The following is a 25,897-nucleotide window of genomic DNA, read 5'->3' as shown; positions in this document are numbered from 1 at the left end:
GAAGCCAAGAGGCACCCCTGGGGCAGGGCATCGTGGTGCGTGCGTCATGACGTCATGATGCACGCGATGCAGCGCCCCGCCCCCGGGGGTGCCAGGCGGCAGCTTTGGGAGAGTCCCGAAGCCTCCACCCGGCGGCGGCACCCCTTCGTGCTGCGGCTGCTCATGCCTGTGAGAGCAGCCGCTGCACGAAGGGGTGCCGGGCGGCGGATTCGGGAGTCTCTGCGGGCTGCAAAGACTCCCGAATCTGCCGCCTGGGCTCCCTTGGCGGAGCGCAAGTCGGGGCAGGGGCTGGCCCGCCCCTCTCCATGCCCCGGCTCCGCAACCAGCGGCAGAGCTCGGCATAGAGGCAAGGGGCGGGCCAGCGAGGAGGGGGTGGCACCCCACCTCGCTGGCTCGCCCCTTGCCTTCATGCCATGGCGAAAAAAGCCGCTGGAAGGGGGGACTATTTTCGGCGCTGCCGGGGCGGAGCCGCAGGGGCGGCCAGCGAGGGGGAGGTGACACCCCTCCTCGCTGGCCGCCCCTGCGGCCCCACCCCAGCAGTGCTGAAAATAGCCTAAAAATAATAAAATAAAAAATAATGAAAAGCCCAGGGGGCAGGGCCACCATCCGAAGTGTCACCCCCAGCAGGAGCGCGGTCCGGGGCCCCCCACCCTCCCTGACAACTTAGCAGTTCGAAAGCACATCAAAGTGCAAGTAGATAAATAGGTACCGCTCCGGCGGGAAGGTAAACGCCGTTTCCGTGTGCTGTTCTGGTTTGCCAGAAGTGGCTTAGTCATGCTGGCCACAAGACCCGGAAGCTGTACACCGGCTCCCTCGGCCAGTAAAGCGAGATGAGCGCCGCAACCCCAGGGTCGTCTGTGACTGGACCTAATGGTCAGGGGTCCCTTTATCTTTACTTACCACCCATGTCCCCAGCACCAACAAAGCCAAGGCCATACACCTAAAGCACATTTAAACAATTTATATAATTTTAACTGTTACAGCTTTCCCACAGAGACTCCTGGGAACTGTCCTTCATTCCTCACGGAGCTTTCCCATGATTCTTTGGGAGAGGGAAGCCACCGCTAGTTAAAGTGGGATAAGAAGAGGCTTTGAACGGATGGTGTGTTGGTGACCCAAGAGAAGGACTGGTTCTAACACTTGGGCCAAATATTTGCCTCACTCCTAAGAGATCACCTGTGGCCATCCAACACCTTGAAGACAAACACATTCGGACTTTTCTCTCATCTCTGAGTAAACTCTGTTTAGCAAACAACAAGCATTCATTGTTTGAAGTTTGGAACTGGATCCCATGGATGATTACCCAGCAAGCACCAAAAGCTTATGATCTCAGGAAATCAGAATAGGGTGGAGGTGCCTCTGTCTCCTTGCACCTTCACTAAGGTCAAATTCCCATTCAAATGGTATGATGTAATACCACACTTTGGGATTCTTGGCAACGACAATAAAGTTTTTTGGTTTTTTTAAAAGAGAAAGCCGGAGTTTTATTGTTTCTGTGATTGCGCATCAGGGTCTCGTACCAGCAACACAAGGGAAGAGTTCTTCATGCTATTTCTAAACTGGGTGTTATTTTTGTGTGGGAATGGTTCCTTGTTGCTGAATTACAGGTTTAGAGGTTTGAAGAAGAAGAAGAAGAGTTTGGATTTGATATCCAGCTTTTCACTACCCGAAGGAGTCTCAAAGCGGCTCACATTCTCCTTCTCCCTTCCTCCCCCACAACAAACACTCTGTGAGGTGAGTGGGGCTGAGAGACTTCAGAGAAGTGTGACTAGCCCAAGGTCACCCAGCAGCTGCATGTGGAGGAGCGGAGACGCGAACCCGGTTCACCAGATTACGAGTCTACCGCTCTTAACCACTACACCACGCTGGTGAGGATTTATTGCTGAAAAATTGCGCCCTAATTTCCGCTGCTGGCAGTTTACAATACATGAAAATGTCTAAGATTGGCTTTCAACAGCCATGTGATGTGACCCAACCTTAATTTTGCAGGTTAAAGGTTGGGCTGGGGCTTTTTTTGGATTCTAACCCAGAAACGTCCTATAGAAAATGACCCCTCAGCTACTCAGTATTTTTTAAAATTTGGCAGCGCAAGGGCTAGCTAGTAATATTGGAGGGCCATCACATTCAGTTTGCCCTGAGTTTCCTAGTACTGTAGAGGAACTGTTACTGCTTCTGTATTTTTCCTTATATCTCTGCAAACAAAGAGGGCTAGGAACTTGTTTCTAAGCGCCTCAGTGAACCACACAAGAGTTCAAGAAGGGCCTGGGATGTCTCTGCACACCTTCATGGTCTATGAGGACCCCACAGGCAGGGTGGCAGAGTGAGACAGCTGTTGGGTTGGCGTCAAGCGTAAGGATGGAAGGATCAGTCAATTTCGGGACCCTCAGCTCCTCATTTTTCCAATCTTACATTTACACAGGTCTGAATCAAGAGAAAAGAGGGAAGAAATCACTGCAAAGAAATGGCCTCAAGTCACCCTGCTGGAGGGCTCTTTATTTAAGAGAGGACACTCAGCCTCTTATGTAAATATGTAACAAAAAATATTTAGCTATCTCTTGAGCTTCCCATAAAACACAAATGAGAAAAATAAATGTTTGAGTAGAGTGATGTGTATTTGCATAATTCTCACAGCTAGCTATATAGGCACCGGCGATTCCTTGCTCCTTACCCATCTTGGGCTGGATTCCAGTTTGGAACCACAACCATGAAGATGCTTGTGAGTACCTTCCTCAATTTCTGTCTCAAGGGTGAAGTACAGATGTCCAGCTCGTGGCCTTTGCTCTCACTAGGGACAAAGTTGTCACCAGGAGCTCAGAGATCAGGCCAAATTAGCTGAAGACTCAGTTGCTCACAGGTGTGTGATGGAAGTAGGTGGAGCCCGTACAGGTTATAGGTTTTTTTCAATGAGGTGGAACCCTAAGACTTGTGGGCTCCAACTGCCCCTATTCACCAGCTGGGTTTTTAAAATGTTCTTTGGTACCCGTGAAGGTCATCACTTCTTGGGTCTCCTCAAACAAACCGAATCCCTGATCATTTCCACTACAAAGCAACAGCAAAAGTGCATTTTGTCCGGGAAATGCTGAATATCTGGCCCAAGGCAGCCTTCATTTTTAGGAGTTCCTGCAGACTCAGACCCTCCAAGTGTCCCGATTCGCCAAGGACAACCCCAGATTTACAGAAGGCGTCCTGGTTTCTGATTTGACCCTGGAATTTCCCGCTTTTCCTTAGGACGTCCCTATTTTCATTGGAAGATGGGCAGGCTTGAAAAACATTATGCTACGGAACCAGATTTTGGTTGCAGGTCTCATGGATATTTAAAAAAACAACAACCCAAAGACATTCTAGATTTGATCTGAATCAGCTGGCCTTTTACATTGTTTCATGAAATGAGAGGAGCAATGGAGATATAGAGCACCCCTTGCCATTGCAAAATAGATTCATTTGCAAACAGTAGTAGTAGTAGTAGTAAGGTTTTAGTTTTTCAAACATTTATTAGCTTTAAAAATAGCATAATACATATCCAACCAGCACAACTTGTATAAGCAATAGGTAAAGAATGCCCCTTTTACAGTCCCAAGAAATAGATGTAATTTCGATTTTTAAATTATTATTTTTTATTATAAATATTATTATTTTTCACTGTAGGCATTCTGGGGATATTAATAAACTGGTATCATGCCATTATCATCAGGAGTACAAGGTTCAAGTAAAAAGACAGTGGAAGACAGTCCTATCCACAAACAGGACGGCGACCTCTTATATTTTTGCCAAACGTTTGCTAAACATTCCTATTTACTACTGGAATCAAGTGGAATTATTATCATTAGCATATTGTATAAATTCCCACAAAAATACTTGAATTAATTTTAAAGGAAATGCTTTTTTAAAATGAAACTGCAATGTTCAACATGTTTATTGTTTAAATTCATATACCATTGTTGTAAGACTTTTAAGGTATTTTATTTATATATAATAATTGTTATTAATGTACCAAAACAAATAAGGCCACATGTCTGAAAAAACAGCACAGAAAGACAGGCCTCACTCCATTTTGACTCCCAACTGACCAAGTATTTCTTTGTCTCAGGAACAAAAGGGCGGGGGTTGCCCCTCCAGCTACTCAGCAGCCCTCTGCCTGAGTGATAATCTCTGGCATCCTGATACCTGAGTGCCAGACAAAAGGGTGTGAATAACTTGGCTGGGATATAGGGAAATGTAAATATCTTTTGTTTCACTTGATGGGTTTTTGGTGGAGGGCAAGAGGAGACATGGGGGCAGGGTCCAAGATGCTCAGATCACTGCTACCAGACCCTCCCAATTTGTGATGTATGTATGATGTATGGAGGGGTGGTCTTGAGCTGGAGGGGGGCAATTTCAAAAAGTCTATATAGGAGCTTGCACACCTTTGTTGGTGGTCTTTTGCTTGCAAGACACCCTGCTGCAGCAGTTTCTAATAAAGGGCTACCGCCTTGCTTTGGGAGATTCTGTATCGTCTTTATTTATTCATAAGTGCTCCTGAGAGGAGGGGAGCCCTACTAAGGCTCTCCCCCGGGTTCGTGGACTCCCTTCTGGGGTTGAACCTAATTTTTATAACACCATTCTTCATCCGAAGATCACAGGGCGGTTTACAAGATAAACACCAGTGTTGTATTCAAGCTGCTCTTTCACAGACAAAGGAAATGTGTACTGTACTTGACAATTTAAAACTTGCCCCTTAGTGCTACTGTCTTATTTCCCTTCCGCTCTGCAGATTCTGCTTGCCAGCCTCCTGGGGCTGCTTATTCACACAGCGATTGCAAGCAACGTAAGTAGCCATGGAAACCACACATATGAGTTACAGGCGTTCGCAGATGATCTTATCATCACTACTGAAAATCCTAAAGAGAGTTTATTGAAAATTTTGGAATTGACTGATAAATTTGGAAAGGTTGCGGGTTTTAAACTGAACATAAATAAAACAAAAAAAAATTGGCTAAAAATCGTTCCTTAGAGGATTAAGAGGAAATTGAAAAAATAACAAAACTTAAGATATGTCAAAGGATTAAATACCTGGGAATTTACGGCTGTCCAATAAAAATATAAATCTCTTTGAAGACAATTACACCAAGGCATGGGTTGAGGTTGAAAAGAGCCTGGAGACTTGGAACAAATTGAAACTATCTTTTTGGGGACGCATCTCAGTGATAAAACTAAATATACTGCCGAAAATGCTTTTTTTGTTTCAGTCAATCCCTGTTATAGGGAAAATAAGATGTATCGAAGCTTCGCAGAAGGAAATATCTAAATTTATCTGGTCCGGAAATAGACTGAGAATTAAACACATCCTTTTAATAGACCATAAAGAAAGAGGGGGATTTGGTTTGCCCAATTTAAGGCTATATTACGAAGCAGCGTGCCTTTCCTGGATTAAAGATTGATGCCAGTTGAAAAACAATGAGCGATTGGACTTGGAAGGGCATGACAACCGCTTCGGTTGGCATGCGTACTTGAATTACGATAAGGCAAGAGTGCATAAGGGGTTTACGAATCACATAGTAAGAAACACACTGTATGGGATGTGGGAAAGGTACAGAGGGATGTTAGAGTCAATTGTTATTTTAAATGCTTGAATGTCTTAAAATTCTTGCTCCCATAAATTATCTTAGGGACAATTTTTATTGCTTTGTCATTTTTGGTAAACCTCTTTTGAGGTTTTATGTGTGTTTGTGCATTTTTATGATCAAGCGGTGTTACACAATTTATGAAATAGACAGATAGATAGATAGATGATAGATAGATACCAGTAGATAGGCCAAATGCCACGACAAACTTAAGTAAAAAAGGAAAGAATGGGACTCAATCTTGTCCAGAAGCCATGTGACTCCATTTGCAAGACTTGCCTGAGATAGATCAGTTGGTCAAAACCAAGTTAAGAAGTCCCTGGGATGAGGTCGGAGCTCAGATCAGCGGTGAATTCACCAGCTGGCAATAAATGAGCCACTTACTCCCAGGAATCTGTAAGGATGCCTGAAATGATGTCAAAGATAAGTGACCAGGGCTCTTCTGTTACAACTCCCTGACCGAAGAATACTCTCCCCCAGGGATGTTCTGGGCTGCATCTCTGATCCACTGCAGCATCCTCCTGGGTGGCAGGAGGAGGCACCAGTCTGGGAAAGGCTGTCCTAAGCTCAGTCCCTGGTCATCTCCAGTTAAGCAGATCTCGTGAAGCAGGCCTCCTTCAGCCTAGGAGAGCTGCTGCCAGCCAGAGCAGGCAACATCAGGCTACATGGCCCAATGGCCTGACAAAAAGCATTCATTTGTGCCCTGTGAATCAGACCTGCTTGTTTTCCATGGCAGCCGCAGTCCCTCCTGGCTGGAGGTCTCCCCGAAGTGCCTTGTAGGAGCCTGACGGTGGGTCTTTGTCTCTAGGCTATCCAACTCATAAACAAGGGAAACGATGGAGCAACCGTATACCAAACAGTCAACATAAACCACCATACCAACGTTGCTGCCTTCAACATTTACTCTGGAAGGCACTCCACCAACGCCATTGTGGACTACAACAGCGTAAGTTTCAAAGCAAGCCATTCAGCTGCAAAGCTGTCCACTCTCTGTCGGATACTCCCTTTGTCCTGGGGTGGGATCTCCCATCAGCAGCTAGGCAAACCTGTTAGACTCTCCCGAATGGGATGCATTTTGCTGCCTCCGATGAAGGAAAAGATGGTTCTCCCACTGAGGAGGGGTGCAGTCAGAAGCCATGTTATGCAGTTAGTGTGGTGTAGTGGTTGAGAGCGGTAGACTCGTAATCTGGTGAACCGGGTTCGCGTCTCCCCTCCTCCACATGCATCTGCTGGGTGACCTTGGGCTAGTCACACTTCTCTGAAGTCTCTCAGCCCCACTCACCTCACAGAGTGTTTGTTGTGGGGGAGGAAGGGAAAGGAGAATGTTAGCCGCTTTGAGACTCCTTCGGGTAGTGATAAAGCGGGATATCAAATCCAAACTCTTCTTCTTCTTCTTCTTTTTCCTAAACCAGTGTCTGCCACTTATTTTATTATTATCTTATTTTATTTCATTGCGTTCCTATCCCACCTTTTCCTCCAAGGAATTCAAGGTTCCCCCCCTCTTCATTTAATCCCCCCAACAACCCTGTGAGGTAGGTTAGGCTGAGAGGCAATCACTGGCCCAAGGTTACCTAGGGAGCTTCATGGCCAACTGGGGATTCGAATCCTGAACTCTTGCAGGTCCTGGGCCAACACTCAAACCCAGGGGTCCCCAAACGAAGGCCCGGGGGCCGGATGCGGCCCAATCGCCTTCTAAATCCGGCCCGTGGACTGTCCAGGAATCAGCGTGTTTTTACATGAGTAGAATGTGTGCTTTTATTTAAAATGCATCTCTGGGTTATTTGTGGGGCCTGCCTGGTGTTTTTACATGAGTAGAATGTGTGCTTTTATTTAAAATGCATCTCTGGGTTATTTGTGGGGCCTGCCTGGTGTTTTTACATGAGTAGAATGTGTGCTTTTATTTAAAATGCATCTCTGGGTTATTTGTGGGGCCTGCCTGGTGTTTTTACATGAGTAGAATGTGTGCTTTTATTTAAAATGCATCTCTGGGTTATTTGTTGGGCCTGCCTGGTGTTTTTACATGAGAAGAATGTGTCCTTTTATTTAAAATGCATCTCTGGGTTATTTGTGGGGCATAGGAATTTGTTCATTTTTTTCTTCAAAATATAGTTCTGTCTACCACAAGGTCTGAGGGACAGTGGACTGGCCCCCTGCTGAAAAAGTTTGCTGTCCCCTGCTCTAAATTTATGCCACACTGGTGCTTGTGGGGCTGACACTGGCTCTCTCTTATGGGGTTGTGGGTTTTCAGTACTGTACTGAGTCCTCATTTTATTCTTTGATTTTGACCTCTCCTGGGGCCATCTCTCGTGTGACGTATATTTGCCGTTGTGTCTCCCAGGGGGTGGTCATCTACCACATGCCTTTCAGAAGGCTATGTGTCATGTCCAGGATGAACCGGCAAAGCTTTCCAACTATCTCAAATCTTGAGAGCATGATGCACGAGGTACGTCAAGGCGGAGATACAAAACTGGGGCTGGCCCCAAATATGTGGGGCAATCCAAATGGTGCCCCGCCCCCCCGCCCCAATGAAGGAATATGCGGGACAGAAATCAGTGGGAGGAATAATAGAATCACGGATTTGTGGAGTTGGAAGGAATCCTCAAAGGATCACCTCCTAGCCCAATCTCTGTTTAAAAACCTGCAGTGAAAGAGAAAAAAAGTTTATATAAACTTATCTAAACTTTTATTTACCAATTTATTGATTTAAAAAAAGAGCACATGCTTCAATAACCTACAAGAAGAAAGAGAATGAGAGAGAGGAGGAAAATACAACAGAATTAAAAATAAACACACGCACTCTGTGGCAGATTTGGGAGGTTCCATTCACAATCCCATAATAGTATTATTATTGGGGGGGGGTAACATTGTCTTCCCATTATTTTATTTCATTGCATATAACAATGCAAATGTTCAAGAGGTACAAATATTTTAATTTTATTTCATTGCATATAACAATACGAATGTTCGAGAGGTTCAAATATTTTAATTTTATTTCATTGCATATAACAATACGAATGTTCGAGAGGTTCAAATATTTTAATTTTATTTCATTGCATATAACAATACGAATGTTCGAGAGGTTCAAATATTTTAATTTTATTTCATTGCATATAACAATACGAATGTTACAGAGGTACAATTATTTTAATCCCAGCTTTCCCCTGAGAGTGCCCAGAGTGGTTACTGGCAAACAGAAAGATAGAAACTGTACCATCTCTTAACCATTCTAGCATTAAAACTACTGATCTGAAAGCAAAGCACCGCAGCTAAGTGCTGTGGAATAGCACACACAAACAGACTCTCTCATTCGTGCGTGTGTGTGTGTGTGTGCTTACCTGCCCCCCCCCCCACAATATTTCATTTATCTGTGATATTTTAATGTATTTTAATATTTGTTGGAAGCTGCCCAGAGTGGCTGGGGAGACCCAAACAGATGGGTGGGGTAAAAATAATAAATTATTATTATTATTATTATTATTATTATTATTATTATTATTATTATTATTATATTCAAGTTGGCATCCCTGGACCAAGGCATGAATGGATCTGTCTCTCTTGTTTTTGTTCCCAGGGGCATCCCTTGAACACCTTCCACAGAAGCTACGGGATTTCTCGCAAAGTGGTCACCAACATCGCTGACTATGGTGCCCCCGCCCAAGCCATTTGCGGAGGCCTCACTACCTACTGGGCTACCGAGTTCCAAAGTGAGTTGGGCCGGAATTTCATAACGTTTTAAAGGGACGACCACACGTTTCAATGCGTTCTGTAGCGATGCGTTGAGGAGATCTTTACGTTACATTGGTAACTCCCTTGGTCTCACCCTCTTTTTAAAGCCTACTAGGTTGGTGGCCAGCACTGCCTCCTGTGGCGGGGAGTTCCACGGTTTAACCATGTCATTCAGCATGGGCAGCGACAGTCATGTAGTCCGGAGGGGGTACAGGGGGAACTGAGTGTGACGGAAGGAAGGAAGGGCGGAAGCCCGAAATGAGCTGACGACATCTACCATTTTCTACAAATAATAATAATAATAATAATAATAATAATAATAATAATAATAATAATAATAATAATTTATTTTGTTTATTTTATTTATATCAAGGCTGCTAACATCAAAGTATATACAAAATAAAAAATAAAATAAAAAATTCCTTCCAGTAGCACCAACTAAGTTTGTTCTTGGTATGAGCTTTCGTGTGCATGCAGACTTCTTCAGATACTATGCATTTCATGCATGCACACGAAAGCTCGTGCCAAGAACAAACTTAGCTGGTCTCTAAGGTGCTACTGGAAGGCATTTTTTAATTTTTAATTTTGTTTTGACTACGGCAGACCAACACGGCTACCTAACTGTAATCAAAGTATATAATACATTAAAAACATAAAATCCAGCAATCGACTGAAATGCAGCTTAAAATCAGATTAAAACACGGCATGCAATGGGACTAAATTGGCAAGGAAACATCAATCACATTGCACTGATGGCAGGCGGCATGTTGTGAAGGAGCCCCCTTCATGAAAACCCAGGACAGGCTTCCTCAACCTCGGCCCTCCAGATGTTTTGGGACTACAACTCCCATGATCCCTAGCTAGCAGGACCAGTGGTCAAGGATGATGGGAATTGTAGGATGATGGGAATTCAAATTTGTATTTAAGGAAAGGCAGCCCTTTGTTCAGGTTCTTCTTCCCTGCTCACCTGTGTGTGAGGAAGGGACCCTGTTGCAACAGAACAATAACGATCAAGCTTACTAGCTGCTTTGCTTCTAATTATTCTCTGGTTGGCTTCTGTTTTTCACTCCTACCGATGGAGAACCTGCAAAGGACTTTACAACGGCTCTTGTGTACCCCATAAGGGAATAAGGGCAGATTTTTTTCTTACAACAGTTTTGAGACTCCTGCTTGGCTGTCCATAAAAAGTTAATAAAAAGTAACAATGAAAAACTTCCTTTTCCTTTTTAGGGCCCCGCCCCGTGGTTGAAGGCAAGGGCTGCGCAGGAGTCAGTCTGCTCCTTCTGGAAATCGACTTATGTGGCGGCATCTCCCTCTTCTAGCCAGGATCAGACATGTGCTCTCCCCGCCCCCCCTCCACCCAGCTGTGCCAGCACCAACATCTGCTCCAAGCCAACACAACTTGTGACCTGCCCACCAAGACAATGGCCCATCCCATCGCATTGCCAGCTGCCAGGGCCTGTTTCAAGTCCCAAGGTGGGGTGGGCAGGACACAGGAGGTCAAGGCCTGATGACAACTGCAACAATTGCTCTCTAATTTCATTTGAGGACTGGTTCCTGCGGGGGCCGTCAAAAATAAAATAAAATTTATAATTTAAATAAAATAATTCAAAAGTCCATGGCAGTGTATGCAGCAGTGTAAAGACCCCCCACTCACCGAAGCCCCATAGAATCACAGAATTGTAGGGTTGGAAGGGACCCTGAGGGGCATCTAGTCCAACCGCCTGCAATGCACGAATCTCAACTAAAGCATCCATGACACATGGCCACTCATCTCTCACCGCTGAACAGCTCTTACCGTCAGAAAGATCTTCCTGATGTTTAGTCGGAGTCTCCTTTCTTGTACCTTGAATCTATGCCACGCTGGCTCTCAGTGCTACTACCACTGCTACCTAGAGATGCTGAAACATACTCGGAGTCAAGTGTGAGTTTCATGCTCTTTATTCAGCTCATAGTAGTGAGGAATGCAGTTCCCCAAAACGTCTGCTTTATATACACTATTTACACAACGGGCCCCACGTGATTGGCTAATTCCGGGATACTCCTGTATGCCAATCGGGTTGCGGATTCACTTCCACCTGGAACTGGATTGGGTGGCTCCTGCGGACCAATCAGACTGCTGCATTCTGAATCCTATTGTTCTAGGACCAATCAGACTGCTGCATTCTGGATCCTATTGTTCTAGGACCAATCAGACTGCTGCATTCTGGATCCTATTGTTCTAGGACCAATCAGACTGCTGCATTCTGAATCCTATTGTTCTAGGACCAATCAGACTGCTGCATTCTGGATCCTATTGTTCTAGGACCAATCAGACTGCTGCATTCTGAATCCTATTGTTCTAGGACCAATCAGACTGCTGCATTCTGGATCCTATTGTTCTAGGACCAATCAGACTGCTGCATTTTGGATCCTATTAAACTCAGTACATAACAGATGCCATCAGGGATTGATCCTGGAACCTTCTGCAGGCAAAGCGCTATGACCATATTTCTTACCCAGACTGTGAAATAAAAACCGGAAAGTCACTCTTTGAAATCCAACTTCAGCTAAAGAATTATGAGGGAACCTTAGACAAGTCACTGGCTATATATATATATATATATAATATTTTTATTTGTTTTCCATTTAATATTATACATTCACATCATAATTATCCACTATACGACCCGTCAACTTCCTTCTCTCCCGCCACATGGCTTTCAAAATTAACCTTTATATCATTGCAATTTATACGTTTTCCAATCCTAATTACTCTCATTACAGAATGAGTCAAAGTTTAAATATAGAAAAACAGAAAATTTCTCATTACAAGTCTTCAGACACCCCTGCTAGTGATGTTTATCGTTTACAATGATCTTTCAGCTATCGTATACATTTACTCCAGTCCTTTTGGAATACTTGATCATGCTGGTTTTGGATTTTTCCTGTCAGCTTGGCCAGTTCTGCAAAGTCCATCATCTTCACCTGCCACTCTCCTTTCGTTGGGACTTCTTCTTGTTTCCATTTTTGGGCTAAAAGAATTCTTGCTGCAGTTGTTGCGTACATAAACAGTCTTTAATCTTCCCTTGGTATCTCTTCACCCACTATACCCAATAAAAAGGCTTAAAAATAAATAGTATTTTTAAACATTTTCTTTAACTCATCATATACCAGCAATGACCAGTGACTTGAAATGGGAAATGAGGAACAAGTCACTGGTCTTCAGAGCCGTCTTTCCCATACGGCTTAGTGGTGCGTTGGGCCAGGGTGCCGGCCTCTCAGGGGCGCCCCAGCGAGTGGGGGAGCTGCACGGCTTTGCTGGTGGTCTCCCCTTTCCCTGCACGCCCACCAGCTGCGCCTCGCCAACCATATGGCTGGCGGGTGTGCAGCTTGCCTCCCAAGCCTCTGCGGGTATTTGAGTAAGCATATTTGCTTCCCCTTTTGCTTGATAATTATCTTCTTATTGGGGGGCAGGCTTTATGTTAAGGGGTGCAGAAGCGAGTTATCTGTGAGGCAATCGGTCAGTTAAGCATTTTTTATTTATTTACTTGATGGGGGGGGCTGTCTCCCCTGCACCCCCTGTTATGTCTATGATAATACAACAGACAATGTTTATGTCAGATACACACACGTGCACACAGTCAGCTGCGACGGGTGCAAATTTCACTTGAGCCACTGGATGTCGCCCTTGAGCTCCCCGCGGCTGCGTCTCGTTCAACTTTCCAGATTCTGTGTCTGTGAAGTTCTTCCCGCTTCCCCAATTTCCAGCAGGCGCCACTGTGGCCCGAAAGGAGCCTCGGAGAAATGTCAGGGTGGAAATCGGCTTTGGGTTGGGTTTTGTTTTCATTTTGAAACCAGGCGACCCCTAGGCTCGCGCTCCTTCCAAAACCCTGGGAGCAGATTGCACCCAAAGTCCCTTTGAGAAGGCTGGAATAATGACTGGGAACGAATTTTGCAGCAGGGCGATTTTTTTGCAAAGCATGGAAACACAGGCTTGGGGTTGTGGTTTTTTTTGTTTTTAAAAAGACAGGCCCGCCAACCCACCAACCCTGGAGCTCCACACATGGAGGAGAAATGCAGCGCTGACCCACAGCTTTAGCGCAAGAAAGTTCTTCTTAACGGCATTGTTAAACCGTGGAACTCCCTCCCACGGGAGGCAGGCATGGCCACCAACCTGAATAGCTTTAAAAGAGGGTTCGACAAATAAATGGAGGAGAGGACTGTCCGTGGCTATTAGCCAGGGCTCCCCCCCCCAAGCTGGAACTCCGTTCCGGCACCAGGTGGGCACCCTTGTCATTATAAGACAACAAGGGAGGCGTACCAGCTGCTGGAAAGCACGGGAGGAAGGGGAGAGGGCTCTTTGGCTCGGATCCTGCCCGCACGTTTCCCCCCAGGCCACGTCGAGCAGAGTTTGCAGGAGCCTGATCCCGCAAGGATCTTGCGCGCTGCCCGGTTCTTTGTGCGCTTCTCGCCTCCTTGGCCACTAGATGCCGCCGTCGGGGCTCTTTTTCGGCGCTAGACGGCAGGGCAGGACCACCCCCCACCCCCACCCCGAGAGCAGCCATCCTGGGGAGGGGGAGGGAGAGCCTTCCCACATTCTCCGAAATCTGGGGCAAAGCCGGGGAGGGAAAGACCCGGGGAGAAAGAAGTCTCCGGAAGCCGCCTCCCGCCTTGCAGACTGCGGCGATGCTGCCTTGTCGTCGGCGCTGCGAGAAGAAGCCCCTTTGAAAGGCGAGGAGGCGGAGGCATCATCTGCAAACGGGGAGATTCACGAGCCCTCTTGCCAAGTTCGCGGCGATTGCTCCCCGTCGGGTCTCCGCGCCGCGAAGCCCTGCATGGAGAGGGCGTGAGGAGGAGGAGGCGCGCGCAAGTGGCCTTGGGGCTCGCTGGATCCTGCCCCGCCATGGCTGCCCGCAAGCCGAGCTTCCCGCGCTGGGGTTTGCACGGTCTGCTCTTTGCAACGGTGCTGGTCGCCTGCGGCGGGCAAGGCAGGAGCCGGGAGGACGGCGGCGCCGCCTGCTACGGGGGCTTCGACCTCTACTTCATCCTGGACAAGTGAGTGGCTCTCGTGCGCGACCCGGAGGGAGCTTTGGCCAGCTTCCCCGCGAGCTCAGGGGCATCAAAAGGCCAGCAGCTGTTTTACCCCCACCTCCATTTAATCAGTATTATTATTATTATTATTATTATTATTATTATTATTATTTAATTATTATTATTTATTCCACCCAGGGCAGGTTGAAATCCATGTCAAGCAATTTGCAATCATAAAAAGGGTCTTGAAAGCTCACATCTCAGGTGTCAAAAGGCCAGCAGAAAGAGGTTTTTACTTTTACCCCCACCCCCAGTCTGGAAGTCCCCCAAAGACTCTTCCAAGTCCCTGTTGCATTTCTTGCTCTAGCTCAGTGTTTTTCAACCTTTTTTGGGCAAAGGCACACTTGTTTCATGAAAAAAATCACGAGGCACACCACCATTAGAAAATGTTAAAAAAATTAACTCTGTGCCTATATTGACTATATATAAAGTAATTTTCCCACGGCACACCAGGCAACATCTCGCGGCACACTAGTGTGCCACGGAACAGTGGTTGAAAAACACTGCTCTAGCTTATCTCGGTTTGGGAAATGTACACAGCAGCAGCAACAAGTCCCTTTTGCAGCGATTGCGATCGGCTTGGTGATTTGTGCAGAGGTTTGCCCCTTGGAAGGCTCTCCCGCCATTCCCTATGTGGCCAACCATGGGAATTGGCTCCCGAAGGAGGCAGTGATGGCCACCGACCTAGATGGAGGAGGCGAGGGCTTTTGAGGGCTGCCTGCTAGCCAGGATGGCTCTGCTCTGTCTGCCTCCACAGTTGGCACAGCAGTGATGCTTCTGAATCCCAGTTGCTGGAAAGCGCAGGGGGGAAGAAGGCTCTTGGGCTCCAGGTTCTGCTTGTGGGTTTCCCGTTGGGGCATCTGGTTGGCTGCTGTGAGAACAGTACAGTGGGCTAAATGAGCCATTGGCCTGATCCGGCAGGCTCTTCTTCTGTCTGAAGGGAGAGACATACCCGTGTTTCACCCAGCAAAGCAAAGTTTGGGAAACTTTTGCAAAGGAAGTAGCTAAGGGATGCTATCTTTTTCCTGAACACCCCACCATGCCACCTCTGTTTTCTCTAAGAGAGATGGAGAGGAATCTGACCCTTCCTCTCCTGAATTGGATCTCCGGATTCTGGATGCTAAGGAATAAACTTGCGATTTGGCCAATGTGTTGGAAAGTGCAATTGTTGTGGCTCCTCTCCATGTACGTTTCTCTCCCTTTAACTCTGAGTCACTTTTTCTTTGTTCCCAGCTAATGAGATGCACATTTCTTCTTCTCTCGCTTAATAGTGTCCAGAGATGATATAAAAATGCTTACTCATGTTATTTACCCCACAGCTGACTCGGTGCCATCGTGTTTACATAAGAGGCTTATGGGTTGCGTTTACAATATTTATCCAGCTGTGTGGGTGCTCGAGAATAGAGGGACGGGACTGTTGGCAACATTAATAGAAATAGGCATGTCATAAGATTTGGAGGGCAAAACCCAAACAAAAGGCCTCATCTAGGCCTGGATCCAAAAAGCCACTCTCACGGCCCCAGGAGGCTGGGCATGGGCCTTGTGGAAGTTTTAATTTTCCTTCCTCCCAAGAGCAGACCCTGCCCTGGGTCCCTGTGCTTTCACACATGGAACACCCCTTCAGTTTCAAAATAGGTTTATTTATTTGTTTATCGCTTATAAATATAAATCCCCACCTTTTTCTCCAGGGAGCTCAAGGTAGCACACATGGTTGGCTCTCCCTCCCTCCCTCATTTAATCCCCACAACAGCCCTGCAAGGTAGGGTTAGGCTGAGAGGCAGTGACTGGGCCCATTGTCACACCCGGTGAGCTTCCTTTCTGAGCGGGGAATTTGAACTCTGGTCTCCCCAAGTCCAAGTCCAACACTCTAACCGCTATGCAACACTGCATCTTGTGGCTTTTCAACGTGGTCTGGAGTGGGTGCACTCTGAGAAGGGCAAGCTCACTGTGTGTGGAGAACTTGCTGTCCTAGTCTTTTTTAAAAAAATAATACAATTTTTATTTTCATATTTTTCCTTTGTCATAATCATATCAAATCATATCATCACATACAACGTTGCTCATACTGAGCCTCGACTCCCCCCCCCACCCCGCACTCCCTGGTTTTCTTAAGCAATCACAATCCTCTTAGATAAACATATTTAAGTCTCCTTTTGGAATTTCTTCTCCCACAATACCCAATAGAAAAGCCTCCGGGTTTTTTTTTTAAATAAAAGTATATTTAAAAATCTTTTTCAATTCATTGTATATCATATCCCAGTAGGCTTTAACTTTACTGCATGTCCACCACATATGGAAGATATTCCCTTCCTTCTCCTTGCTTTTCCAACATGCCCTATCTTGAGTTCTATACATTTTAGCAAGTTTAAAAAGATAAATGTAAAGGTCCCTTGACAGTTAAGTCAAATACCATCTATATATCATCTTCATTAAATTTCCCTTAAGTGCTGTACATTTAATTGTTTTTGTCCATAATCTTTCCCACTTATCTAATACAATGTTATGACCATAATATTGCTGTCCCAGTCTTTAAAAATCTATCTCATTGGTGACATTTTTATTTTGCCCTTTCTCCGAAGTCAGAGCTTAAGATAGCGCGGGGGGGGGGGCCTCTTGCGTTCTCCTCCCAGCAACCTTGCGAGGTAGGGCCAGGCTGGCAGAGTAGTGGGAAAGAGGGAGGGAAATGGGTCGCGATCACCCACGGGATCGGGATCAGGCTGGGATTCTTCCTGATGCAAGTCTCGCGTTCCACGTTGGCGCTCTTCTTGAGCCGGCCATTTTCACATTGAAAATACTTCCCGAGAGCCATATGGCAAGCCCCTGGATTCCTTTGGCATAGAAAAGGGTATTGGAACAGCCAGAGAAAAGAAATGGAAAATGGCCAACACCTCCGCTGCTAAATGTTGTCATTCGGTTACTGGAGCAATGGGTCTCAGCTGCTCAGCCTGGGGTGGCAGGAGAACTGGAGTGGGAGCAGAATTGCTTGCAGGCTGCGTTCAAGGGTGGTGGTGGGGGTTATGGGTTCCCTCCCCAAAACACACACTTGCTTCTCAAAGTGGACAAGATTAAACAAAATAAAAAAATTCTTTCCAGTAGCACCTTAGAGACCAACTGAGTTTGTTCTTGGTATGAGCTTTCGTGTGCATGCACACTTCTTCAGATACACTGAAACAGAAGTCACCAGATCCTTAAATATAGTGAGGGAGTGAGAAGGGGTATTACTCAGAAGGGTGGTGGGAATGGGTGGAAAGAGAAGTGGCTGAATTGCAACTAATCACCAAACTTAAAACCATGGAGAAACCTGGTCTGAACAAAGACATTGGATTCTTCTCATTATACATAACAAAGCTATCCTTAGCCATCTCACCCCTTGCCTTTCCCTGGAAGACCAATTGCAGTCGTTAACAGTCGTCAACAGGTTTTCCACACCTATCAGCTGATCACCCATTCCCACCACCCTTCTGAGTAATACCCCTCCCCACTCCCTCACTATATTTAAGGATCTGGTGACTTCTGTTTCAGTGTATCTGAAGAAGTGTGCATGCACACGAAAGCTCATAACCAAGAACAAACTCAGTTGGTCTCTAAGGTGCTACTGGAAAGAATTTTTTATTTTGTTTCGACTATGGCAGACCAACACGGCTACCCACCTGTAACTGGACAAGATTAGTTGCTGTTACAGGTAGGTAGGTAGCCGTGTTGGTCTGCCATAGTCAAAACAAAACAAAACAAATCCTTCCAGTAGTACCTTAGAGACCAACTAAGTTTGTTCTTGGTATGAGCTTTCGTGTGCATGCGCACTTCTTCAGATACCATGGATGCCAAGCCAGGATGGCAACTGGAGCAGATGGAGACCCCCGAGGGAAGCAAATCCACATGCCCCTTAAGAAAACGAGGAGAAAGCAGCTCCGGTTTCCTGCTGCAAAACTCAAGGGCTTCCTCCAGCTTCTTGTGCTGGCCGCTTTAATTTGTGTCTAATATTTCTTCTGGAGCGCCAAGTTTCATGGGATGGGGAAGGGAAGGCCGCATGGGTGATGAGGATTGCAGATTGCTCGCACTTTCTGAGAGATCAGAGTCGGGGCCGAATGTGCTGTCTGCCAGGGAACCCAAAACGCTTCCTGGGCTCGGTATAACTCTGCTCAATTAATAGGGCATTTATTGACTATAAGTATGGTACAGCCGCATGGGGAATAATGCGTGCAGCTGTAGCCGCCTCACCTCCAGAAAGATATCGTAGAATTGGAAAAGGTGCAGAAACGAGACAGCGAAATGATCCAGGGGTTGGAATAACTCTTTTGTGAAGAAAGGTGGCAGCATTTGGGACTTAAAGGCTTAGGGAAGAGGCGAGTAAGGGGCCACATGAGAGAAGTTTATAAAATTATACATGACTTTTGAAGGTTGTCAGGGGCCTAGTTGCTGCTGATTTTACTACTGGACTGTTTTAAGATGGCATGTAATTGGTGATGTGTTAGCCGGGGCATTTGGGTGTCTCCTCGTTTGTCTTGTATATCTTGTGTTGATAAGGGTTTGTTATTTTTGTAGAAGTCTGTTAGGCGGTATAAGCCTTTGGTTTGCCAGGTTTTTATCTGGAGGTTTCGTGCTGCGTGATGGAATAATGGGTGGTACGCCTGGGGAATTAGTGGGAATGGGGTTGGGGACAGTTTACCTATTTCTGCTTTCCATGCTTTAAGCATGGTCTGCGTGAACCTGTTTAGTGCTGTGGGGATTTCCCTTAGTTTGTTTGGGAGGAATAGGTACGCTGTGGTGTGGGTATTTTCAGTTGTGTCCCTCTTCACGTGTACTCACAATGCCCCCCTCCACCTCTCTTTCCAACTTTTCTTTCTAATGTAACACTAATGCCTCAAAACAACGAAACTGATCTGTACAAAATGTAACTTGGGGAAAAAAGAGACATTGCACATACTTTTGTAAACCAAGAAATCTTTAATAAAAATATGTTTTTTAAAAAAGAAATTATACATGGCTTGGAGAAAGTGGAGAGGGAAAAGTTTTTTTCTCGCCCTCTCGTAACATGACAGCCCACAGACATCCTTGGAAGCGGGAAGATTCAGGACAGGGAGAAGAAAGGGCTTATTGGTGTAGCACTTAGTCAAACTATGGGACGCGGGTGGCGCTGTGGTCTAAACCACTGAGCCTAGGGCTTGCCGATCGGAAGGTCAGCGGTTCGAATCCCTGCGACGGGGTGAGTTCCCATTGCTCGGTCCCAGCTCCTGCCAACCTAGCAGTTCGAAAGCACGTGAAAGTGCAAGTAGATAAATAGGTACCGCTCCGGCGGGAAGGTAAACGGTGTTTCTGTGCGCTGCTCTGGTTCGCCAGATGCGGCTTAGTCATGCTGGCCACATGACCCGGAAAAAACTGTCTGCGGACAAATGCCGGCTCCCTCGGCCAGTAAAGCGAGATGAGTGCCGCATCCCCAGAGTCTTTCGTGACTGGACTTAACTGTCAGGGGTCCCTTTAGCTTTACCTTTAGTCAAACTATGGAACTCTGTCCCGCAAGAGGCAGGGAGGGTCACCAACCTCGATGGGTTTCAAAGAGGAAAAGGGCCGCTGGCCTTGCTTTGCCTCTACAGTTTGAGAGCAGTGGTGGCGAACCTATGGCACGCATGCCAGAGGGGGCACTCAGAGCCCTCTCTGTGGGCACACATGCCGTCCCGTCCCCCCAGCACAGAGCTGGCAGAAGGCGAGGGCGGCGCGTCGAATCCTCAGCTCAACTTGGGCCATGTGCATGCGCGGAAGGAGCGAGATGCGATGCTCGTCAGGGCGCCAACTCTTTCCAAAACAGGAGTCACAGCCAGGACCTGTGCTAGGGCTTCTGGCGCCCTAGGCAGCACCAATCTTCTGGTGCCCCCCGCCCCCCCGCCAAAGCCTGCTTTGGTGGGAGGTGGGGGGGTGGTGGAGAGGCAATTGCGCTGATTTCGGGTGCTGCACGAGCAGGACAGCAAAAAGCCGGAATCCCCAAACTGGCCCGTCTGCTGCATTGCCTTCAGGGCTCCTTTTGCTCAGCTGCTCCACGCGGGATGGCCAGTCCGAGAAGGCTCCCTCGTGGCCAGGGAGGCGCAAAGGGAAAAGCCGGGTGGGGCATTGGTCCCATTCGGATACGTGACGGTATCCCCAAGCAGGCGCTTGCGTTGTTTTCAGAGGCTGGTCGTGGATCCTGGGACTTGTGTCCGAGTAGAAGCGTCTCGGATGGGGCCTTGGGGTGTGTGGGCAAAACCGAGCCACAACCCCTAGGGTGCATGTTTTCCCTTGGGGAGCCTCCACTGTGGATGCCACTTTGCGATAAATAAGTGGGTTTTGGGGTTGCAGTTTGGGCACTTGTTCTCTAAAAGGTTCACCATCGCTGGTCTAGAGGACCCTTGGGGGTCCCTTCCGGCTCTCCAATTCTGTGAGGCAGCAATGCTTCTGAATACCAGTTCTGGAAACCACGGGGGGGGGGGGGGGAAGAGAGCTCTTTTGCTCAAAGCATGCTTTTGCCGGTTTCCCACAGGCCTCCGGTCGGCCACTGTCAGAAGAGGATGCTGGGCCAGATGGGCCATTGGCCTGATCCTGCAGCCTCTTCCGGCGTTCTTGTGTCCAAACGAATCAGAACGGATGCACAGGTCACCTGGAAGGGCCCTCGCTCTCTCTTGTAAATAGGGCAGCTTCCGGTGGGACTGGAGTCTGCATTATCAGAGGCATGGATAATGTCCTCAGTTGACAGGAATATGGGGAGGGGATGGTAGAGAAATGGCAAGCAGTTGAGTCAAGCGGCAAATGCTATTTGACCCTCTTGTTTACCATTTCCTCCCGCATCTGTATGTCTCTGCCAACTGTGGATAACTCTTCATCCACAAATGCTGCCGCCGCCTCCATAAATCTCCTTTGTCACGAAAGTGCTCTAGGACTCTCTAACGTGGTTTCTCCAATATTTTAATATGAGCTGCCCAGAGAAGTTTGCCTTGCTTGTTTATTTACCAGCAAGATTTATATGCCCCTTAATCAAAAACACCTCTGAGCAGTATACATAAAACAATATTATATACAAGAAAATACCAATAAAAGCAAACTTTAAAATCAAGAAGGCATAGAATTTTTCCAAGTATGGACAAACCCAGCAGTTTTAAAACAAAGGTTCATAAATTTGGATAGGGTTGCCTAAACAAAAAGAAAAACCCGGTCTGATTGCTGTAGACTGGCCTCCCCCACCCTGAAGACCTCCAGATGTTTAGGAAGACTCCCTTCAGTACCAGCTGGCACAGCCATGGGACGCAGGGGCTCATGGGAGTTGAAGTCCAAAACACCTGGAGGGCGCCAGGTTGGGGAAGGCTGATACAGACCAAGTGGACCTCCAGGTGTTATACAGCCTCCATCACACCTGACCATTTGGCATGATAGGTGGAGGCTGATGGGAGAAAGAGGCCAGCAACATCTGGAAGTCCCCAAATTTCCCTGTCCTCAATCTGGACCATCTGGTAGTGTAGCTGTTGTGTAGGGGTGCTTTCACAACTGAAGCTAAAGCAGGGTTTTAGTTTTTAAAAATGAGTATTTTGGGGTGGGCATTTAAAAAAATAATAATTCTACATCTTTTGAGTCAAATGTGAGCCCTCCAATGTTCCTGCATTGCAGGGGGTGGGACTCGATGGCCCTTTGGACCCCTTCCAACTCTGCAGTTTTATGATCCTTCCACTTTCCATGCCACATAACTGACATTTTCAAGTGATCCTTTTCAAATGGAAGCAGTTTTTTTGGTGTCACTTCTATTTGAAGGCTGCTTTTGTGAGATCCGGGGTGAATGGAATGCAGTGAATGGAGCTGCCTCTACTCTGTGAAGTTGATTGTGAATGTCTGCATTGAGTTCTCCTTTCATTCATGTCCCTCCATTCATCTTTGTTGTCATGCTACCTCATTTTTGTTCTTCCATTCCACCCCCACCCCCCACCCCCCGCTAAAAATAACCTCCTTGGGATCTTCATCATCCAGACCTGTAGCATGTCCAGTCTGCCTTCTGCCACTCAGCTATAGAGTCGTCATGTGTCCTGCTTTACAGGACAATTATCCTCTTTTCATGGCCGGCTCTAAGTAATGCGGGATGGCGCTGTGGTCTAAACCACTGAGCCTCATGGGCTTGCCGATCAGAAGGTTGGCGGTTTGAATCCCCACAATGGAGTGAGCTCCTGTTGCTCTGTCCCAGCTCCTGCTAACCTAGCAGATCGAAAGCACACCAGTGCCAGTAGATAAATAGGTACTGTTATGGCGGGAAGGTAAACGGCGTTTCTGTGCGCTCTGGTTTCCGTCACGGTGTTCCGTTGCGCCAGAAGCAGTTTAGTCATGCTGGCCAGTTGTCTGTGGATAAACGGCGGCTCTTTCAGCCTGAAAGCGAGATGAGCGCCAGAACCTCATAGTCGCCTTGGACTGGACTTAACTGTCCAGGGGTCCTTTACCTTTTTCTACCTTATAATGAGCCAAGTTCAGGTGTATGCTTCAGCAGAAAGTGAGAGGGGTGGCAGGTTTGGATCAGGTTCCTAGCTCATTTCCCTCTCTGGAGGGGCAACCTGCCTCGCCGAAAGGATTCGCCCAACAATCCCGTGCCTGATCCCTCCAGCCCCCATTGGCTGGTGGCAGAAATGGCTGCATCTTGCATTCTCCTGCTTCCAGTGGGGCTGTGTGTGTGCAGCTGCTGGAGCATTCTCCTAAACTGCAAATAAATAAACCCAGTTAGTGCGTAAGCAGCAGGACACCACTGGCTTCCCTCTCCCCATCATGCGCTTGCACAGTGTTCTTGCACAGGTAGCGGAAGATGGCGGCAGCTTTTGCCCTGTTCTGGCTGATGGCTGCATCCGCTGCCAGTGCCAGAGGAACTGGGTGGGCAGCATGGAGGCTTGGCAGAGGCTACAGTCATGGCACCTGGCCCAGTTGCTGAGCATGGGCCCCACCTCTCCTCCCATGCCCGCCCAGCCCTGCAGCTTGGAAGCAGCTTTGGTGAGGGTGCACGTGGCATAAGACCCTCTGTAGGAGTGAGACGTGGTCGGAGGAGCCGTCGGGTTCGCCTCACGTGGCAAAATGTCTTAGGCCGGCCCTGCCTTTATTTGAAAGGTTGCCAGAGAACTGTTGTCCTCTTTAAGGGCTGTGTGATCCAAGTTTGCTCTGATGATAAAGGATGACCTGAAGGAAGAGCTTCAGGTTTTTGAATTTGCCCATCCACCATGGGCGCTGTGGTCTAAACCACTGAGCCTAGGGCTGGCCGATCAGAAGGTTGGCGGTTCGAATCCCCATGACGGAGTGACCTCCTGTTGTTTGGTCCCAGCTCCTGCCAATCTAGCAGTTCGAAAGCACAAAGTGCAAGTAGATAAATAGGTATCACTCTGGCGGGAAGGTAAACGGCATTTCAGTGTGCTGCTCTGGTTTGCCAGGAGCGGCTTAGTCATGCTGGCCATATGACCCGGAAGCTGTACGCCGGCTCCCTCGGCCAGTAAAGCGAGATGAGCGCCGCAACCCCAGAGTCGTCCGTGACTGGACCTAACGGTCAGGGGTACCTTTACCTTTACCTTTCCACTGTTAGTGTTCGTACAGTATACTGAGCAGACCTGAAGTTCGTAAGACAGTGAGATGCCATTTCAGGTTAGAGTCGCACGGTTAGACCAGCTGTTTTAAGAGGCAGAACATAAGGAGAGCCTGTTGGATCAGGCCAGTGGCCCATCTAATCCAGCATCCTGTTCTCACAGCGGCCAACCAGATACCTCTATTGCGAAATGCACAAGCAGGAATCGAACACAAGAGCAATGCTTCCCTCCTGTGGTTTCCTTCAACTGATGTTCAGAAACGTTACTTCCTCCAACTGTGGAGGCAGAACATAGCCATCCCGGCTAATTGCCATCAAATTTTCCACCATGAATTTTTCTAATCCCCTTTGAAAGCCATCTAGGTTGGCAGTCATCACTGCTTCCTGTGGCAGTGAGTTCCATAGTTTAACACTGGGCTGCATGAAGAAGAACTGTTTTTTAATCTGTCCTGAATCTTCCAACATTCTGTTTCACTGGATGTCTACGAGTTCTAGTTTTATGAAAGAGGGCAAAAATATTTTCTTTCTCCAGTGCATGCTTAATTTTACAAACCTTTTCTCCAGGAGTTTCCTCACAGGGGAGTTCTTCTATTCACTTGATCGTTTGGGTTGCCCTTTTGTGAACTTTCTTGGTGTTTCTGAACTGAGGGAGTTTTTGGTGGTGGTTCCAAAGTTTCTACTTTCAACTCTTGCATCTAGGAGGGAAAGAAGCTGCCCTCCTTGCAAAGAAAAGGGGATTTATTTATTTAAATTTCTTTCTGCTGGCCTTCAACACCGCGGTGGCAGCACTTTCCTGTGCGAGGAGGCGTGTGGGAAGGTCTCACGGAAAAAAGAGCTGTAATTTTAGATGTTTGGATTCTTGTTCCGAGGGGAGACGAAAAGCTGGAGGATGTACTTATGTGGCGAATTTAAAAAGTGGTGTGTAACTGAGACGGGCTCCTTCCAAACCACCAAGAACGGGTTCCTGAGTCTCAGCAGCAGAGCCGAAAAGGGAGCTCTTGAGTTGGACAAGGGCAGGGATTCCTTCTCTAGACCATGGAAAACAGACCTGTGTTTCTAAATGCAATGGCTGTTCCTCAGCTGCCTCTCTTTAAAGGGAAAAAAATGTAGATCTCTCAACTGCTATGAGTTCCCGAGGCCAGGATCGGGCATTTTTGGGGACGCAGGTGGCATTGTGGGTTAAACTAGGGTTTGCCGATCAGTAGGTCGGCAGTTCAAATCCCCGTGACTGGGTGAGCTCCCATTGCTCAGTCCCTGCTCCTGCCAACCTAGCAGTTCAAAAGCACGCAGTGCAAGTAGATAAATAGGTACCACTCTGGCGGGAAGGTAAACGGCGTTTCCGTGCGCTGCTCTGGTTCACCAGAAGCGGCTTAGTCATGCTGGCCACATGACCTGGAAGCTGTATGCCGGCTCCCTCGGCCAATAAAGTGAGATGAGCGCTGCAACCCCAGAGTTGTTCGCGACTGGACCTAATGGTCAGGGGTCCCTTTACCTTTACCTAGGCAGGCATTTGAACGTTTGACCCAACATATACAATTGTTACCGTTATCCATTGGCTTAGCTAACAGTACTGTATTTATAACCCTTGGATAACTCAAAGGGAGTTTTCAGCAGCTGGACAATGTTTCCAAAAGTTCACCAGCTTTTTAGTGTGCCATTTCTCTTAGCACATGTCGCTGTGTATACAATTTTACCAGATCTCTATACTCTTTGCAAGCAGATCTTCATAATTCAATGCACCTTTGTAGGTCTTTTTCACTGGCGAGCACACTTTCAACACACACTTTCCCTTAACATACACATGTTTTGGTTGGAGAACTCCGCCACAAAATTCAGAGCAGGTTGGATTTGGAAGGACAGATGCATTTCAGTTCACATATTGTTTTGGAAATTGCCAATGAGGCGGACTTGCATTAAAATGTGAACAGAACCACATTTC

At 47.2% G+C, this 25,897-nt stretch overlaps 1 protein-coding gene across 1 annotated transcript in view; it reads left to right on the top strand.

Moving 5' to 3' along the window:
- The first annotated feature begins 14,179 nt into the window (after positions 1–14,179).
- ANTXR1 (ANTXR cell adhesion molecule 1) overlaps positions 14,180–25,897 on the top strand; it is a 124,338-nt gene continuing 112,620 nt past the window's right edge. The window contains exon 1 of the mRNA XM_033159164.1: positions 14,180–14,363. Within this exon, the coding sequence (XP_033015055.1) occupies positions 14,212–14,363 (152 nt within the window). The 5' untranslated portion in view covers positions 14,180–14,211. The remainder of the gene's footprint in view (positions 14,364–25,897) is intronic.

Source organism: Lacerta agilis, chromosome 8, assembly GCF_009819535.1.
Source record: "Lacerta agilis isolate rLacAgi1 chromosome 8, rLacAgi1.pri, whole genome shotgun sequence".
NCBI lineage: Eukaryota > Metazoa > Chordata > Lepidosauria > Squamata > Lacertidae > Lacerta > Lacerta agilis.
Note: the sequence above shows the minus strand (reverse complement) of the source record. Positions and strands in the feature narration are given on the sequence as shown.